The sequence below is a fragment of the Magallana gigas genome, chromosome 8, assembly GCF_963853765.1.
Source record: "Magallana gigas chromosome 8, xbMagGiga1.1, whole genome shotgun sequence".
NCBI lineage: Eukaryota > Metazoa > Mollusca > Bivalvia > Ostreida > Ostreidae > Magallana > Magallana gigas.
This window is the reverse complement of record NC_088860.1, coordinates 3,776,344-3,796,550: the sequence shown is the minus strand read 5'-3', so window position 1 is coordinate 3,796,550 and position 20,207 is coordinate 3,776,344. Positions and strand designations below refer to the sequence as shown.

The following is a 20,207-nucleotide window of genomic DNA, read 5'->3' as shown; positions in this document are numbered from 1 at the left end:
ACTTTTATTGAATTTAGAACAAGCATTCAAATTGCGCAAAAAAAATTACATATAATGTTTCAAAGACGACGTTTTAATGTACAGGAAGCTGGTGACTCCATAGCGATGCTGCAAACTGGAATGTCACTTGAGATATAGAGAATGAAGAGGTCACTACGATGTAGGACGACCAACTCTACTAAGCTAAACCGTTTCAATTCAATTGTTGCCTTTAACAGGGACTTTCAGTGGATCAGACAGGGACAGACAGATAAAAGATTTCTAATCAACCTTGCCGAATTAAGCTCTATGAAGTTAACTTGAAATCAAGACGGTTAGCCGTACGTCTAATTGTGACTACAGATTACAGAAAACAGGGACTAGGGTGTACAAGAGATCATGCAAATTTGCAAATCTGTCACTTGAGATCCATACTTATTACTGACAAATTAAAATTCTGTGTAGATTTTAATGATGGAAGATGTCGAATATAAAGACAAAAGAATTAAGAATTTAGTGACTGTTTTGTGGCTTTTTCTGATTACTTATATGGAGGTGTGGGGAGCCATTTCTATTAAGGGTCCTAAGAATTGTACATTATCAAGAATGAATCATTTACAGGTACATGTACTAGTATCGGAATAAATTCTAATGGATGATAATGCCAAGCCACAGAGAGCTAATATCGTGAACTAGTAATTTGAGGCAGAGACTCAGAGTGTTTTTCAAATGCAGAGGCAGCAATGGAATTATACTACATTCAATACCCAAGGACAGTCTCTTCGCTCAGTTCAAGGTTTTTTATGTAAGGGGTAGCAACACACGTATTGACGTATATCAAATAAACAACTCACAAAAATATTGGACATGGAAATTCAAACTAATTACGAGGTTGTCCATTTAAATCTTGCTCTTCTGTTAAGGTGAATATTTACAATTAATTTTTATTATCGAATGTGTTCTTGCTTCACAGAAGAAGCTTTGAGCTTAATTTTGCAGAGTTTTGACACATGGTATTTTCCCTCATAACCATAATATTCCGCAAAACCTCTTTTCCAGCGCATTGTGGGTAGGCTTGAAAACAGGCTACCAATAAACGGTAGATGCCTGGCCTAGTTTTGCTGAAGTATTATGGGTAGTTTATAGACTTTGGAAACAGGCTAATCGTTAATTCCAAGTTTTGAGAATTACCATGTTTTGAATCCTTTAATAAAGGTTGTTTATCATAGAAAATTTAAAATTTTGCTTTTCAGTCGTATACTGAATTCATTTAACGCTCAAATATTCAATCCTGTCAATAACCCTACATTGTATAATTATTGAAGCCATCTCACTATATCCGGCGCCATGATCCGGTAGTGATGCACCCTATGCAGTGTCAATATTACTTAAAACTACACAGGATAACACGGTCAATATAAGCAATGTAAGTAGATGTGTTTGATATAATTATAATGTAATAATTACCATTGTAAGCTTTTCAGCATAATGCTTATTAAAGCTTTCATTACAAATTAAGTTGAATTTGAAAGGAAACTTTTTATTTTCATTCAATCAGCTGCAGTAGCTGTTGTAACTATGTTTGGAAACAAAACCCTCTTGTGATAACCTGCTTCTCTAACATCATCCACAATCAGTACAAATTCTTAGTAGATCTTTAATGTCATTATTACTGATTATTACTAAATAGTGACCAGCTACTTCACTGTGTGGGTTCCTGAGTGACCATCCACCCTCTCCCTACTACTTGTACTTCACTGCTTGTACATCTATGTTTAATATCTATATTGATGATCACATAGATAACACAGGATACAGGCGGTAGAGAGAGGAAAGATGGATAAGGAGAAGAGAGTCATTCTTATACATCTAGTTATAGAATTATTACTGTCTCTGTAGTAACATACCCTGTTCTAGTAAAGTAATAGTAGACATACAAATGTAATTACGTGTAATGTCATTAGTACCGGGTAAGTATAATGTAATATAAGCTCAAGTTGTCTTATTACACACAGAGAATTGAACAAAATCAGCTTGCCCTGGTTAGAATGATGTTGTCGAAAAATTAGATAAACAAGTAAGTTCAGAATCATTGTAGCTATTAAATTGATAAGTTGGTGAAAGTAATTTAAAGATGAAGGCTCAGGAGTGGACTAGATTCTGTATCTGAAAAAAGTCATGTGCTCTTCTGTACCTGTTTCCTGGAACAAAGAAAAAGTCTCTTATAATACAGAGCTTTGTGAATTGTGGTGATAACGAACAGTGTTCAAATTCAAACGTAGGATGGCTCATAATTCAATGTACCACTGAAGTTTAGATTCAAAATGAGTACATTTTTATGTTTGTAAATGTTGGTGAGTCAGTTACAACATGTTTCTGATTAATCTTTTATTACGACGTCAGTTTTGTTGGCTGGATTAAGGTCAGCCGTTTTGGACTTTTCCATTTGAAGACTGTTCGTTATTATATAAATAGTGCCTGTTTGGGAGGGTAACAGTTGAAATTGACACCCCGAGAAAACCATTGTCAACTGACGCGAATCGGAGTTTGACAATGGTTTTCGAGGGGTGTCAATTTCAAATGTTATCCTCCCAAACAGGCACTATTTATTTTGTTATACTGAATGTCTTTATTTTTAAGAAAATATTACTGCTTTTATATAGCAATAACGTGAATTCTACAGCGAACCGTACGCGCATAATTTTCGCGCATGTAACAATTTGTAATGTTACCCGTTGCTAAGTGCGTTGCTCACGCTGAGGGTAATAGAACGGATTATGAACTGCGTCTTAACCAATCAGATTTCAGTATTTAACATGAAAGTATAACCACATTAAATGTCACCTTACATGGGTTGTTAAGCGTTAGTAAAAAGCTGTTCATCATTACTACAACTAGAAATCAGCTTAATTTTGCTTCATTGAATTTAGGGGGGGGGGGGGGAGGGGGCTACTGTGTAATTTCGAATTACTGGGCAGGGTATCCATTTGAATTGTTCTTACATTCGCATTTAGGTTTTATTCCTTACCAAAGTTTCATGGATATAAAAATGCAGGATTGCTTTAGAAGTCATCCATCGTTTTATGCATCCTACGGACCCGGTTTATTTGAAGGCAGCCCGCTCACTGTAAGAATATTCTTTCTAGATCCACCTCAACCACTCTACTTCACCCCCCCCCCCCCCTACTTTAACAAAAATGTTTTCTTAGAGCATTTAGTTAACTAAATTATTATTGAAATTGTCAATTCCAAGAAATTGAAAATTGATATAACTTCCTTATTGTACACATATCAAGTTGGTAAGATGTGCCAGGTAGTTAAGGTTAATATGCTGTACCTGCCGGACATGTAATATATAAGAAAATAATGCCCACGTGAGAAAATAGATCTAGAAGTTCTTATTTGTACAATGACAAATTACGTTAAGTATTGAGTCCGTATTCTTCAGTGTGTTGCATCAATACAGTTTTTTTTTTGACAAATGTACCATTTTTTGTTACCTTTTATTGATTTGGTTTTGGGATAAAATATCGAAAGTTCTTAAACAATATGCAGTACGTTTAATTGGGAATGGTTCTATTTAAAAAATTTCTAATACTATGTAGAGCAGCCTGGTATTTTTTACAAACAAAAAAGTGTGAATCTTAAAGGTTTTTGAATGCATAGTAAGGCAGCAGTCAAGTCAAATACTCATGCTGTGATTATTCTGATGTCATAGACACTTGAAAAGTTTGAGAAATTATTTTTTTTTTACTTTCTAGGTTTATAAGGAAGGATATTTGCAAATGCAAATATTCCTCCTTGTAAAGATGTGTGTGAAATGTATTGTTGATCAGTTGAATTTTTTTAAATTTTTCAGACCTTTGCTGACGGATTGATGATTTAAGCAATGAAGGAGTCGGGAAAATGTAACAGGATTATTTTCCTGGGCCTACAGTGGCGTAAACTTTGACCTGGCAGGAAGTGGAGGCATCGAGTGTAGGGATTTCATCAGTGTAAAGCAGCGAGTCATTGAGACAGTGATTAGCTGTGCAGCGGCAGGTCTTATCTTGTACAGAGCCATCACACACCTGACTTTGCCAAAAAACTCGGTTCTCCTACCAGATCCCGTCGGAAAACGAATCCTCTTAGTGGTCCATTGTTTAACATTCGGCATCGAGCTGGGCTTCAAGTTTGTTACGAATAGGATGATTTTTATACTGAATCCATGCCATTTAGTAACTATGATGCAGGTAGAGCAAATCGATGGACTGTACTGTGTATTCCTGTTTTTGATTTGACTTTGTGTGAATGTGCTATTCGACAATTTACTCATGTCCTAACTTAATTTGCTCAGATGTAATTTAATGAGATGAAATTAAAATGGAGTCCAATGAAAAACAGTGCATTGTTGGTATGATCGGAATAGTTGGACTATTGGTTTGGAATTATTATTACCCTTGATCTGCATAAAATTGAAATAGAATGTTTTGATATTGGTAATTTGAATAAGCCAACGCTTGCAAAAGTTCATTTTAGAATGATAAGTAATGAAGAAAAGAAAAGATATCCTCTGTTAAATTAGCTAGTTATAGAGTCTTTTACTATAAAACGACTATATCGTTACATTTAGTATGCGTTGTAAGTTAGTAAAAAGTTTTTTTCTTTATTTCAGATATTTCTGTCTGGCGGCACCCTCAGGGAGACTGACTACCACAGTTTTCCGGCTTCATCTGCACATGTTAACGGGGGCTCATATAGCCATCTTGTTCCCTGTAATAAACACTCGATTGGTAAGATACACGATTGGTAAGATTTTGTTATAAATTCAAGATTGAATGAAAATATTCTCTTTTGAATAATCATTTGGTAAGATTTGAATTGAAATTCTTGTTTGGTAAAACATTTTATTGAATGTTCGATTGCTTAGATTATATTCAGAACAAGTCTGCAATATTAATTTTAATTACAAAACTTGCATTTTAAAAAAAAGAGTCGTAATTATATTAGATTGGTAAAGATTTAAAATGTCATTTTTGAAAATGTTTTTGCATGGTTTTCTTGTAGACCCCCCCCCCTTGATAAGTAAATGATTTTGTAAATGTTGATACAATAATTAACAGTAATGTGTCGATAACTTTACAGCTGCCGTTTGAGACAGAAGTGTATTATATGCAACATTTCCTGATACTAGTCATTCCATTCTACTTAATCAAAATCGGAGGTAAAACATTATTATTGATAAAATTATGATTTATACTGACTACTTAAATTTTTTTTATCAAGTTTGTATCAGAAACACTTCATGAAATAATTGATTTATTTTATTGAAAAATAACAAAGTTTGTCAAAGTCATATCTTTTAATATTTCTGAAATGGTTCATTTGCTATGATATTTTATCCATAGCTCCTATAAAAATCATGATTAAAAATATATCTGTTTACGATTTACTCCATGTACTATTATCTATATGCAGTCATGTAAATCTTTCATTTGAACTCAGTAAGCAACTATTCCTCTAATTACCAAAAAAAAATAAAAAAAAAATTAAGGTCTATATCTTCAAATTAAAAGATACTAGGGAAATACTGTTTACATGAATGTTTTGTCACTACCCTCTTATTGTCAGTCGGCAAATTTAAATTATGCTTGTTGATTTTTTCTATTTAGGTCACACCAATATAATTTTTTTGTACGTCGGACCCTGCGCGCTCGTATTTAAATAAAACTCTTCAAATAACGTTATCATTACTTTGAAACATCCAGGAAATTCTGCGTTGTTTTTTGTTATATGTTTCCGCTTTATTTTTGGTATTTTAAATAGTTTTAATTAATTAATCAGAAACAAGAAGAAAAAAATATAGCCGTCCGCACAAATTTATTTACGTACCGCCTAAAAAGTTTGGCTATTAAATATAATGATTTGATTATTGAATCGCTCGCCCTCTCGTGCCTTTTTCACTGGATGTCCGACGGACAAAAACTTTCATGGTTAGCCTTATATAAAGTTGTGATAGAGCAAAACGAGAACTTGGTGAAATCTTTAAAAATTGTGTAATGGCGAAATCTTTATGGGGTAAAATAACCTTGCATTCTCTATTTTAACATTGATGTAATGACTGACTGTTCTGGCTACATGGTTTTGTTCTGTTTCAAGCTCCATGGTTTTGCTCTGGGTTTTGTAGGTTCCTACACTGCTGAACCTATTAACGACTTCAGCTGGGTGCTAGTGTCCATGGGAGTTCAATACATTATATACTTTATACCCGTACAGTATATAGCATATGTAAGTAATCGGAAATACTTAACCATTCTGCTAAAAAGTTATTTTGTCAAAATCTACTCTATCTGTAAAAACAAATATATCCATAAAATTTTAAAAGAAATAAAAGGAATAAATTGGGAACATTCGAAAGCCGAGAAGGATCATTCGAGATACGAGATTCAAAATACGAGATTCGAAATACGAGATTCAAGATTCGAAATTCGAGATTCATTATCGAATTAACCAATCAAATCAAGGATCTGAAAACACCTTTCCTAGCGACATCAAACTGTTCTAAATAAAGATCATTAATCCAAGCTCTAATATACAAATAAATGCTATGTTCACTTCTCCCTAGCTAACTAAATAATTGTTTGTATTTATTTTTACACAGAATATTGAAGTAGACTAGTAATAATGCAGTGTGTTTCGCAGATCTGAGTGATTTTGTTTGCCCTGGTGCATTTCTACCTGATGCGTTTGAACCCTGGGGTATTTCACCACCAATAGTTTAAACCCCGGCTTTATTCACCCTTTTTGTGTAAAAATGCGGTTATGGTAGAGAGCTTCATAAGCGGAGCCAATTTTTTTCGGTAGGGGGAGGGGGGCCCTAGGCCAATTTTCAATAATTTTACTATGTAAATTAAATAAGCTTCAATTTTCCCGAGAAAAGTCCAGACCCCCTGACCACCTCCTTTATAGACACCCTCCGCGCATGAAGATTATATAGTAACTAAAATATGTTTTAATCAAAATATAAATAATCAGTCCAGGTTTCACCAATAAATATTAGCATTACTTATCTTTTTTTATGTATACAGGCATACACTAGTACTATGATTATAAACTAATCATTGAAATATTATCACATCATACGGAATTATTAATTAATACAATTTTCCCCCCTTTTCTTGAGTAAACAACTTATTATGAGTCTCACTTTTGGTATTGTTTTCAATGTATGTTCATGTTCTTTATTAACTTAAAGCTATACAGCTCATCAGTACAATAAATATAAACAATATACACGTACAGGTAGGTTAACAGGAGAATGTGGCAGAAGTGTACATACTATGATATCAACATCTAATTTGCATTAAGTAAATCTTTTCTTAATTTCAAACCAAAGTGAATAAATTTACCCATATTACATAGTTCCTTTACATTTTCAACATTAAAAAGTTGCAGAAGTTTACACACTGAAGGTTTTTTCCAGTAATAAGGCTTAATGTATTTTTTGCGATAGCCTTCGTATATGGGACATATTAAAATAAAATGAAATTCATCTTCAATAGAATTTGAACATAAAAAACAGTTTCTATTGTGTCTTTCAATATTATAAAATCGACCTGTTTCTATCGACAATTGATGTGAAGATAACCTGAATCTGGAAATACACTTTTGATATTTGTTTGGAATAGGTTTCCTTAAATAAAATTGTAAATTATGGGTTGCAATTAGGTATTTGAAAAAAGAGCATTTACTAGAAATATCTAGTTGAGAAAAAATATACTGTGTAGCTTGGTCAAAAATACGTTGCTTAACAACAATGAGATCTGCAGCTGTTATTTTTTGTTTTTCCCACAATTCAAACATACCCAGATTGCATAAAAAATCTTGCATTATGTTTTTCGACACAGTCATATAGTGTATAATAGCAATGTTGAATAATACAATTATTATGGTGCAGTATTTTTTTCCAGAACTTAACTATGTTGAACATTCTTTGGTACAGCAGAGGACAGCGTCCTTATTCAGAATAAACTGCTACATTACAAGTTGACCTTTTTAACTCTCAAGATATGTTTACAAATATCAAGATGATGTTTCTCAATATTAGGTGCTTTGAGTGAACCCTATACCTCAGAAGCATAGTTAATGACACTGCCAACAAAGCAATCAAACAATGATAGCAAAGTATTATGATTAAAAAACATGTTTCTAATATTTTTTTTCAATACAAATAATGCCTTCCTGCCTTGCTCAGCAAGTTGTTTCTCAGCTTTAGAAAATTTATTATTGTAGTAAAAAATAATGCCAAGATAAGCAAACTGATCTACAATGTCAAGTGGTTTACCATAAATATACCATTTTTCGTTTTCTTTTACCCTTCCACCTTTTCTAAAAACAACAATCTTTGACTTATCAACATTAATATGTAATTTCCATGTGCTACAATAATATGTTAATTCATCCAAAAGTGATTGAAGACCAGCAATTGTTTCTGAAAAAATCACCATGTCATCAGCATACATAAGAAGGAAAAGATTCAGTGATGAAATTTCAAATGGTACACATTCAGAATTTAAAAAATTGATTTCAAAATCATTTACATACAAATTAAATAAAATGGGTGAAAGTACTTCACCTTGCATTAAACCAAGATTGCTGTTAAAGAAATCACTCAAGTGTCCATCAGAAGTCACACATGCTTTAACATTTTTATACAACCCTTTTATAACACGTAGAAGTTTTCCTTGGATACCAATTTTTGACAATTTCATCCAAAGTTTAGACCTATCAACAGAGTCAAATGCTTTTCTGAAATCAATAAAGGCACAGTAAAGTTTTTTATTATTACTAGCCAACGATGTAGTAATTAAAGTATGTAGAGCAAAGATTGCATCACTTGTACCACATTTAGATTTAAAACCAAATTGTGCATCAGTAAGGACATCATTTTCATCTGACCATGTTATAAGTCTGTTGTTCAATACGGAAGTAAAAAGTTTACACATGTTGCTAACAAGGCTGATTCCTCTATAATTATTAGGATCAGATTTATCTCCCTTTTTAAAAATAGGCACAATAATAGAAGAAGACCATGATTCAGGAAAGAAACCTGTTTGTAGTATACAATTAAAAAGTCTATGTAGGATAGGCAACAAATATTCTTCAAATTCAATGAAATATTCATTAAGTAAACAGTCGTCACCATGTGATTTACCTTTTTTTAATTTCTTAATAACTACTTTAATTTCTTCAACATCAATATCCTTATCTAGTTCTTCAAAAGTACAATCTTCAGCATCATTGGAGATATCATTATCAATAGTAACATTGCTTTGTGAAGTTCATTTAAAATGATCAAAAAACTCACTTAGTTGCACATTAGATTTAAAATTAGATTTTCGTTTAAATTTTGCAAAAAACTGCTTAGGATTATTTTTTTTAAGAATTTCTAGTCTTTGACCTTCATTCAATAAATACTGTCTTTTGCATTTAGCTTCACAAAGCTTATATGTGCGCTTTTTGCATATCAATACTTGATGATTAACAACACTTTTACAAGAATTGAATTTACGTAATGCAACAATATACTCTTTATACAGTGATTTTAATTTACAGTCGAACCATGGTTTATCACTTGTAGATAAATATAATTCATGTACATTATCTTGCTTTGTTTGATTTCTTCTAGTGTTACAATCACTGGTGTCAAATTTCTTGATTTCAAAAAATGGATCTACAATTTCATGAAAAACTTCATTAAATTTGTTAATACAAAAATCCATGTCAGTTTGAGATGAGATATGTTCAATATTAATACAATCATTCAATCTGTGTTGATTTTGGATAATAGATTCTGTGCACGGTCCGAGGTGTTTCACTTTCCATGAGGAACGTTTACGTTGAGAGTATTCATGCGAGTCAGCCGGCTTTTGGCATGGGTTGTTGTTCATACTAATGTGCAGTTCTATGTGTAGTGGTGCATGGTCAGAAAAAGCATTGAAATTACAGACAATAAACTTATGAAAACAATCAAACATATGAACAGGTGATAGTAAATAATCAATTGTACTGAGTCCACGTGACTCATTGAAAGAAAAATCATTTGCGTGACCGCCTTTATGTCTTCCATTCACAATACGAAGACCTGTGGTCTTACATAATAACAATAGTTTTGTACCATATTCATTATGCCCAGTGTCAGGGTTCGTTCTTACAGGTAACTTGCTGTCAGCTGTATATGTAGGCAGACTATCTAAAATATCATTATGTAATGAATCATTTTCAATAAAATCTGGTAATGATTGCGTTCTACTATTAAAGTCTCCAAAAACAAAAACATCACCTTGATTCAAATAATTACACAAAAAATTTTCTTATTCACTAAAGATATCACAATTTAGATTTTTTAAAAATACAGAATTCGCAGGGGGTAAATATGTAAATGCGCAATACACATCGCATTTATATACACAAAGAGATTTGTCAATTTTGAACCAAATATAATCATATCGTATAAAGAATCAATAACAGACACATATTTATCATATATATCTTTTATCAAAATAATAGTTCCTCCTCCCTGGACGGATCTAGAATCTCTATGGAAAATGTGTGTTTTATAGCCTTCCACATCAACGGAGAAGTCTTTACGAATCCAACATTCCGATAGACATATAATGTCGTATGTACACAGTTAGTGCTTTAATTGACCCCACTTGTTTACAAAACCACCGTTAATGTTCCAACTAATAATTTTGAGGGTATTTTCATTCTCCGGACCTCCTCACCTCGACTGGGATCCCTTGCGGTTTGGTAATGGTGTTGTTCCCTGGTCCTGTCTGTAGAGTCGCCCATCAATGAAAAGCTTATCTTTAACAAAAACCGTTTTCCTGTTGTTGGCCTTCGCTTGCTTCAGCACTGGAAGAAGTTGTTTTCTTCTGTCTTGGATTTCCCTTGGGAATTGCTCGGAAATGGAGAGATCTGTGTTTTTCAACTTAGATGCACTCTTACGCACAAGCTCCCGCTGAGGAAATCTGGTGAATTTCACAACAATCGGGCGAATCTTTCCACTCTCTCTTTTGCCGATCCTGTGGGCTCTCTCGATACTGACGTCTTCCATTATTTCCAATTCAGATGAACAGATATCCTGAATAATTCGGACACAATCCTCAGTTTCTTTGTTTTGAGCCTCCTTGATGTTGTAAAACAGCAGGTTATCTCTCATCGATCTGCACTGTAAGTCCAGAATTTCTTCTTTCATTTGTGTGTTTAGTTTAATGGACTCCTCAAGTTCTAATTTTAACCTGCTCATAACACAGCTGTTTCCCTCGGTTTTTTGTTTGTTTTCCTCTACTGTCTTGGAAAGAAATTCTTGGCTTTTCTCCACTTCACCAACTCTCGAAGAAAGGGTTTTCACTTCTCTCTGTATAGCACTTATTGATGATTGGATACTGTCAAGCTTTTCGAGACGGCGAGAAATTCCGTCTAATCTGCTAAATATATCTAGCGCCCACTGAGGTGGAACGCCTGTACTTGGTGACGGAATGTTATTGTTAGGAATGTTCGATTGAATGTTCGGTTGAAAGTTTTGTTGCATATGAGTAGGATGCGTACTTGCATAAAATTGTGGATCCACTGCCGATTGGTGGTAATGCTGTTGTTGTGTAGGGACTGGACTGGTACCTGGATGTTGAAATATGCTAGGAGCAGGACCCGTCATAGTAGTGTTCATGTTAGACGCCATATTGTCTTCCTGACCTCCCGTTTTGGATTTAGTTCGTTTTTTCTTCTTCGGTGGTTTCACTGGAGACACAGAACTCATCCTATTGAAACGGGATAGTGTAATAAACGGCACACAGCATTTTCTCATAAGAAATCCACTGGGAAAAATGAAAACTTTGTAAAAAATTCACTCTCCTTCCTCACTCACTGCTAACCACCTTGACACATGCGCATACACATGTAACCAATATAGAAGGATACATATTCTGTACAATTAAAGGTAGGGATAATAGGTGCCAATTTGTTCACATTGCCGATTTCTTGTGCAGAGAACAGTAAAATTTTAAAAATTTGATTGTGCATGAATTTTTCAAAATTTATTGTTGTAGTTTGTTATAATTCATTCATTGATATATCAACAAGAAAGACTAGAAGGTATAGACAGGCATATGTATCACACCCAAGTTGAGTTTCTCTGTAGTTTCCTACCCACCCACCCCCCCCCCACGCACCAAAATTGACAATAATTGCATATAAATCATACAAAAGTTTACTTTGTATGTAAGTAACTCTCTAAAGATGTAAATAAGCACTGCAAAGATGTGTGTACTTTTAAATATACTACTACATTACACTTAGCCAGATAAAATGTATTAAGGGTGAAGCTACAAAGGGCGAGAAGTGCAAATTTACCAATTTGTCGCCATACACACAGAACACCAAATAAGGAAACTGTGTGTGGTGTGGGGAATGCATAGAAGATGGCGGCAAATTATCTCAAATAACCAGTGCGGAAACCAACAAATAGGCTGTTATTTGTTACCTATCCTGCAAATACATTGATAAAAAATGTTATCCTCACATAACATAGCCGATTAAGTTAATGTTTACATATAGTCAATGTACATGTAATTCTAATGTACATGGAGGCGGACGTATCAGGCGGGGATCCAGAAAAATTATTTCCAAAAATGATCGGTTGAATTACATTAAATGCTTTGAAAACTGTTTTAAACTATCGCGCGGGTCAACATGCATGATAGAAGCTATGTACCGTGTAATTGGAAACTTTCATTTTATATCAATATGTAGTATTACTTATTATAACAAATGAGAGTATAGCCCAACTGCCACAAACAATAAATGTCTTTACCGGCACCACCCCCTCCCCATAAAAAAAATGAAACAATTGTCGTTTTATTTGCTAAACATGTGTGTGGTTCAAGATTTTTCTAAAGGACATACCCGATTAGAATTGAAAAATGAGTCGTTTAAAAGTAATTTTGTCAAATTTGTTAGATTCATTTGGGTATATTTTGGTCCATTTGGGTAAATACTAGTAGATGCACCAACGCAGCTCTAATTTATATATAATCAGGCCATAAATTCTAAATATTTTCAAAAATTAATTGCTTTAAAACCAGTGAATAAAAAAAGGAAAGTCGAAGTCGATGAGTGCTTATACATGTGTTGAATGAATGGTACAGTAGGATATGCGCAAAAAAGTCCCGTCTACTCTTTCCTACCCTATATTTATTGGAACATTAAATCCGATTATAAGAGTCAAATAATCAAGTATATATATATATATATATATATATATATATATATATATATATATATATATATATATATATATATATATATATATATATATATATATACCTGTTTCTCAAAAGTAAAACTACTCATACTTAAATCCGATTATAAGAGTCAAATTTAATCAAGTATATATATATACCTGTTTATCAAAAGTTAAACTACTCATAATATATCTATAGTGCATCGTTATGGAGCTACACAGAAAGTTTGAAATTAATTTGCCGAGCCAAATCAAAAAAATGCTGGAAACGAAGAGCGAACGAAGTGGGGACAGAATAACTGACAAATTAAATTAGGACTATATAGCCCCCCTCCCCCCGAAATGTATATACTGAAAACAGATTATTGAGTACAACATCCGCACACAATTTAAAGAAAAGTTCATGGTTTTTTTTTATCATTTTCGCTAGCTAATGTAAGACATCACACACAATTACCCCAAACCCCTCCACGGAAAAGGAAATGCTAGGTGATGAGAGAGAGAGAGAGAGAGAGAGAGAGAGAGAGAGAGAGAGAGAGAGAGAGAGAGAGAGTCGATGTAAATCACACGTGCGCTAACACCGTTCAAATTAAAGCTTGCTAGTTGGTCTGCCCTACCCTAGCTACCTCCTCTCTTTTCTCCTTTGAGAGTCCTAATTGTCTATATATGCTTGTATCAAATCAAATCAATTTCAAATTCTAAATCAAAATTGAATATGACACTACAAATCTCTCTCTCTCTCTCTCTCTCTCTCTCTGTCTCTCTCTCTCTCTCTCTCTCTCTCTCTCTCTCTCTCTCTCTCTCTCTCTCTCTCTCTCTCTCTCTCTCTCTCTCTCTCTCTCTCTCTCTCTCTCTTATATCGACAATGACATTGATACCCTACAATACACTATTCCTATCTGGATTGTTGTCGTTGAGGTTGTATATCATTATATCTTCTATGGTTTAAAACTTTATCATAACCTATATTTTGACATGTCGATTATTTCATTGAATTTCGTTTCATAGCTAAAACCACACTCAGTTTTAATTATTTAGATTAAACAGATCTTTTTTCGCGAGCCTATTTTTACACAGTTGGGGCGAATACACTACGGGTTGAAATAGTTCGGAGGGAAAATACATACAGGACAAACAAAATCACAAAGATTCGCAAAGCCAACAGTGTTATCACTAATTTAATTGTTTATATTGTGTGGGGTTAATTCATCAATGTTAATTTAAACCATTTTATAACCATTACATAAGAGCTATTAAGACATTTATTTGCAGGAAAGAGCATGTACGAATGATCTTTATTTAGAACAGTTTGATGTTGCTAGGATACAGGTTTCAGATCCATGATTTGATTGGTTAATTTAGATATTGAATCTCGAATTTCGAATCTTGAATCTCGTATTTCGATTCTCGTATTTTGAATCTCGAATCTCGAATGATCCTTCTCTGCTTTCGTAGGAACAAATAAAGCTTAAACTTCAGTTTTACAGTGTTCCAGAAAAAATATCATAATGGTTCCATAAAACGATATGTTTACTGATGTTACTAAGAGTACATACGCTTGTATTCAATTTAGATGTAAATATGATGAAATACCTTGATAAACTTTTTTTTATAGAAATGTTTTCCACTGATTAGGACAACTCATATTTCCTGTTTAAACTTAACATATCTCATTAGTGAACCTAAATACCATGCTTTGTCCCTGGGTGTCGGACCCGTTCTACGGGCCGTACTACAGAATCTGTGCAATGACTCACCAGGCACTACTTATACCAACGGTGGGCAGGTTCTACACATGGCTGTCACAACAATTCCTCACCCCCTCCGCACGGGACGAAGGGGTGTCTGTGTTTAGTATAGACTGGAGTGCCGAGAACCCCGCACCGGACAATCTCAGAGGGAAGAATGGAGTGATTAGTCATGGGGATCGCCCGCCCAACAACGGACACCTCAAGTCCTCCTGAGGAAACCTAGCTTTAACTGACCACTTGTAATTGTTGACTTTATACACAGGTTTTTAATAGCATTTTGTGATTAGCATTGTTTATGGGGGACGAGGCAAAATTTACAGAATTTTTAATCCTTTACTTGATGGATATAATAATTGCACTGTTTTCAGATTTGTTGATGTTAAAACATCAGTTGCTGCTGTGAATTCCATAGTGGACCTGTAGAATGCAATGCTTTCATTATTGCTTATAGAAATGTTTGCCATTGATCAGGACAACTCATATTTCCTGTTTAAACTTAACAGATCTCATTAGTGAACCTAAATACCATGCTTTGTCCCTGGGTGTCGGACCCGTTCTACAGGCCGTACTACAGAATCTGTGCAATGACTCACCAGGCACTACTTATACTAACGGTGGGCAGGTTCTACACATGGCTGTCACAACAATTCCTCACCCCCTCCGCACGGGACGAAGAGGTGTCTGTGTTTAGTATAGACTGGAGTGCCGAGACCCCCGCACCGGACAATCTCAGAGGGAAGAATGGAGTGATTAGTCAAGGGGATCGCCCATCCAACAATAGACACCTCAAGTCTTCCTGAAGAAACCTAGCTTTAACTGAATACTTATTATTGTTGACTTTATACACACGTTTTTAAATCAATTTGTAATTAACATAGTGTAAGGGGGGAGAAGGAAACATTCTAAAATTCTTAATTCTTTTAACTTGACTCGGTATAATAAATGCACCGATTACAGATTTGTTGATGTTAAAACAATAATTTATGCTGTTAATTCCGTAGAGAACCTACAGAAGACTTTCACATTCTAAAGATGTTTGAAAGTCTTTTAGCGATCGTCCAGTCTGGCATTCGTCCAGATTTTTCTTTTGCATCACCATCTAACTGCGCATAAGAAATAAGTTCCGCAAAGTATCAAAAGTATCAAAATAATGTTTTTTATTTGTTAACTAATATGTGCACAAACACAACTAAGTTTGCCTGGTTATTGACAACTCGTCAACAAAGCATAGGTTTGCTCAATCAACGATATGTTGAATCGCGGGGTGACCACACTCATAGAAATTGTGTTAAAATTCACCGAATAAAAGTTTATGGTTTACATTTTTTGGAGACAGTGCCAGATAAGAATTTAATTTACAATATAAACTTTCTGACTTTCTTGCAATAAAAATCAGAAAGCACACACTAAAAGCAACAATTTAAAATAATAATATGAAAAAATATATAAGAAAATATGCAATTGTATAAATTCTGAGAAATTTTTACATCATGTGAAAAGCATAAAAAGTGATCTTTTGCCGATAAGTAAACGTGATAATTGCAGCTGGTTTAGTAGATCATTATTGATACGCCAGATTGCCGTGGCGTGAGTTTGTTTTATATAAAATTACACTATAATCTTGTTTTAAATAGTAAACGAAATAAATATCAAAGTATTAAGAGTACTGATATGCGGAATCATGATTTCGGGCTGTCCCATCAAAATTATTTGCATGATGAAATAAAAAACAATATTCTTAATTTAATAGTAACAATTAAGATTATTCATGCAGAAACGTATTACACGTAATGCCTCAAAGACCGCCATAGGGATGCTGCAAACTTTATTGTTACTAGTGAAAGAGTAATGAAGAAATCATCACGATGTACGATGGCCCGGTAGGACCGCCAACTCTACCAAAGCAAAACGGATTCAGTTCGACTGTTGCCTTAAACAGGGACTTTCGTTGAATCATACAGGGACAGTCTGAAGAAAGATTACTAATTAGTATTGCTGAAATAAGCTCCATGAAGCTAACTTGAAGGCAAGGCGGCTATCAGTACGTCATATTTTTACTGCAGGTTACAGAAAACGGGGAATAGATTGTGCAAGTGATCATGCAAATTTTCTGTTTCTTTAGAATCATACTTATTACTGACGAATTAAAATTATATGTAGACTTTAATAATGGAAGATTTTGTGTTTAAAAACAAAAGAATGTACAATTCAGTGACTGCTTTGTGGCTCAATGTGATCACTTGGATAGAGGTTGTTATTGTGCGAGGAAACATTTCAATCAAGGGTTCAATGAGTTGTATGTCATCAAAAATAAACCATTGACAGTTATTGGGTGAAGAAATCATATTTTTCACCCAATCGTGAGTTCATTTGCTGGGTCCATACATAAGTACAGAATACGTTCTCGTGTGTGGTAAGGCCATATTACAACCACAGAGCTAACATTGTGAACAAGTGTCTTAAGGCAAAGGCTCCAAAGAAAATGTAAAGGCCTGCGTAGTCATCAAACCTTACCCATACTGAACATGTCTGGGATGTTCTACATAGGCAGATTAAGCAACGATATCATACTCCATTTTAATACCCAAAATAAAATCCGTTCACTCAATTGAGTTTTCACGACTGATGCAGGGCTGTTTTTCATATAGGTGGGGGGGGGGCACCAAGGTATTGACATTTGTTTTATCAATAATGCTGGATATAGTACTTCCCTCTGATAAGGAGGGTGTTCATGATTGTTAATCATGTTTTTCTATTGAAGAAATCAATAGTTTTTCATCGAATGTTTTGTTACTTTAAAGAAGAAACTTTCAAATATACATTGTATTTTGATGGGATATGTCTTCCAAACATTTTTCAATAATAAAGATTTTCTCAACCCTTAAAGGGGCATGGTCACGATTTTGGTCAAATTCTATTTTTATGTTTTTATAATTTAAATGCTTTAGAAATGCATATCTGATGATCAAATAAAATTTGAGAGTCATTCGTAGAGTTATAAGCAGGATACAGGGCTCACAATTTTTGTCGTGTAAACAAGGCTCGTGCCCTGTTTTTGTTTACATTGGTTAAGTATACCAGTAAAAAAAACTTTTTCCAGCTTTTTTGTCTATTTTTATTTTAATTTATTTTAAGCACAGATAAACAGTTTCTAACGTTAAACACATTTGTTTTAGGTTTAAAGCTGAAATTTTTAATTCAATGTTCAAAATGTAAACAAACACTTTGTGTACATAGCGAAGAATTTCAAACACTGTAACTCGCTTATAACTCAACAAATGACACTCAAATTTCGGTTGCCTATTTAAAGTGCCTTTTTAAAGCATTGTAAATATTCAAAACGGAAAAATAATTTTGACCAAAATCGTGACCATGCCCCTTTAACTTTATTGGTTATTTATTTCTCTGAATCATAACTATGTAAAACATGTTTTCAAATTGATTTGAGGGAATACTGAAAACTCGCAAGGAGGAAATGATAGTCAATATCAGTTCTCCGACATTGTTTCAACGTTGAGAAATGGTTGAAATCAAGTTGCAACGTTGATCAACCATTATTCAACGTTGGATCAACGTTGAAGTTTCTACGTTGAAACCCAAACCATAACTCAACGTTGATTCCACGTTGAAGACCCAACTTATTTTCAACGTTGATGATATCAACCACTTTTCTACGTTGAAACAACGTTTTAGTAAATGACACTGATTACACTGATTACATATTTTAAAATTTTAAACGTCCTTATTATTTTATTTTATTTAGGTTTTACTTATATTTTGTATACTGTAGAAGTATTAAATGATATGTGTTTTTAAGAATATTAATGTTAATTTGGATATATTTTTATATTATATTATTTCGAATAAAATTATTATATTGTTGTATTATCCAATTTTAAACATCAATAAATCTTTTTTAAATGAAATGTTAAATAATTATTTCACATTACTAGAAATTTGAGAATGGGCTGTGCCTACAGCAAGTGGATAAATGCATTGTAACTAGGTCAGTGGCAAGGGGATGCGCACCTATCACTGCTGATCTTGGGAATTATGCAATTTACCAGGCTGCCCCATGTCAGTTTGAACGCTAAAGACGCTAGTGGTGAACAAAGAAATTCAGTTTTTAGGTACAACTCGTGCAGTCATTACATGGATTTCATGTACAGTAAAATGCCGGTATTTTAGCTTTTAGACTATTGTAACTATTTTATATTTTACATTCGAGTATCTTGGGAGTTATTTTTTACAACAGTCTGCAGAATACAAATGATGAACTGACTATTGTGGATTCTACGTTTTTGTGTTGACACCCTTTGTTCCAATTCATGGAAAACAAGCATGGCTACCAATTGGCGGAATGTACACGTGGTTTCTTTGTATTCATTTTCCTACAGCCTAATTTAAAACATTTTGAAATGCCAAGTTCAACTTTTTAACGAGGACTTTATACACAAGTTGTTTAGCAAAGGATGTACTCAAATACTACTAGGTTTTAAATGAAGGGCGACTTTTTTACATTTGGATTTTAAGTTTTTAATAAAGTGTCAAAACACATAGAACAGCACAACATAATAAAAAAATATATGTTTAAAAGCAACATTTTACGAAAACAATCACTTAGTTTTAACTTATTTTCATCATCATATCAAAATATTTTCAACTAGTTTTCAACACGATTTCTACGTTGAATCAACGTTGAATTTCGACGTTGAAACAACGTTACATTTTCAACGTTGCCCCAACTTTCAACGTTGCCCCAACTTTCATATGCAACCTTATTTCAACGTTGATTCAACGTTGTATTAACGTTGAAATACATGAGTTTACATGTACCCCCTCGCCTTCGTCGCGGGGTATAATAATAAAAGTGGTTATAAACCCCTTCATTAATGTTTTAACATATATAGCATGTTTGAAAGTTTTGATAAATGCAGCTTAGACGGGTGCAAAAATGCCACCTTGGCACAAGCATCATTATTCGTAGGAGTTTTATTTAATTTTTAAACTAGGAACATGATAAAAAGTAAAATGTATTCGAAGCTGCATTTTAACACTGCGCCCAAACGATTTCATTCGAAACAAACATTTTAGAATTGCTACTTGTCATTTTGTCGAAACATTAGAACATTTAGATATCATTCTTCAATTTGTAAGAATCACGCCTAAATACGTGGTACATCTTATAAGTTTAA

The 20,207-nt window shown here is 33.7% G+C and overlaps 1 protein-coding gene across 2 annotated transcripts; it reads left to right on the top strand.

The window, feature by feature from the left end:
- The first annotated feature begins 1,247 nt into the window (after positions 1–1,247).
- Positions 1,248–17,667, top strand: LOC117690098 (transmembrane protein 164-like). Of its 2 annotated transcripts, none has more exons than XM_034473210.2 (6): positions 1,248–1,405; positions 3,839–4,211; positions 4,634–4,751; positions 5,104–5,182; positions 6,146–6,246; positions 15,516–17,667. In XM_034473210.2, exons 3-6 carry the CDS (start codon positions 4,698–4,700, stop codon positions 15,810–15,812), a joined length of 531 nt encoding a protein of 176 aa, XP_034329101.2. In that variant the 5' UTR covers positions 1,248–1,405; positions 3,839–4,211; positions 4,634–4,697; the 3' UTR covers positions 15,813–17,667. The 2 variants fall into 2 exon arrangements, with proteins under 2 accessions (XP_034329101.2, XP_065925892.1); XM_066069820.1 differs by lacking the exon at positions 1,248–1,405 and adding an exon at positions 2,984–3,106.
- The last annotated feature ends 2,540 nt before the right edge of the window (positions 17,668–20,207 follow it).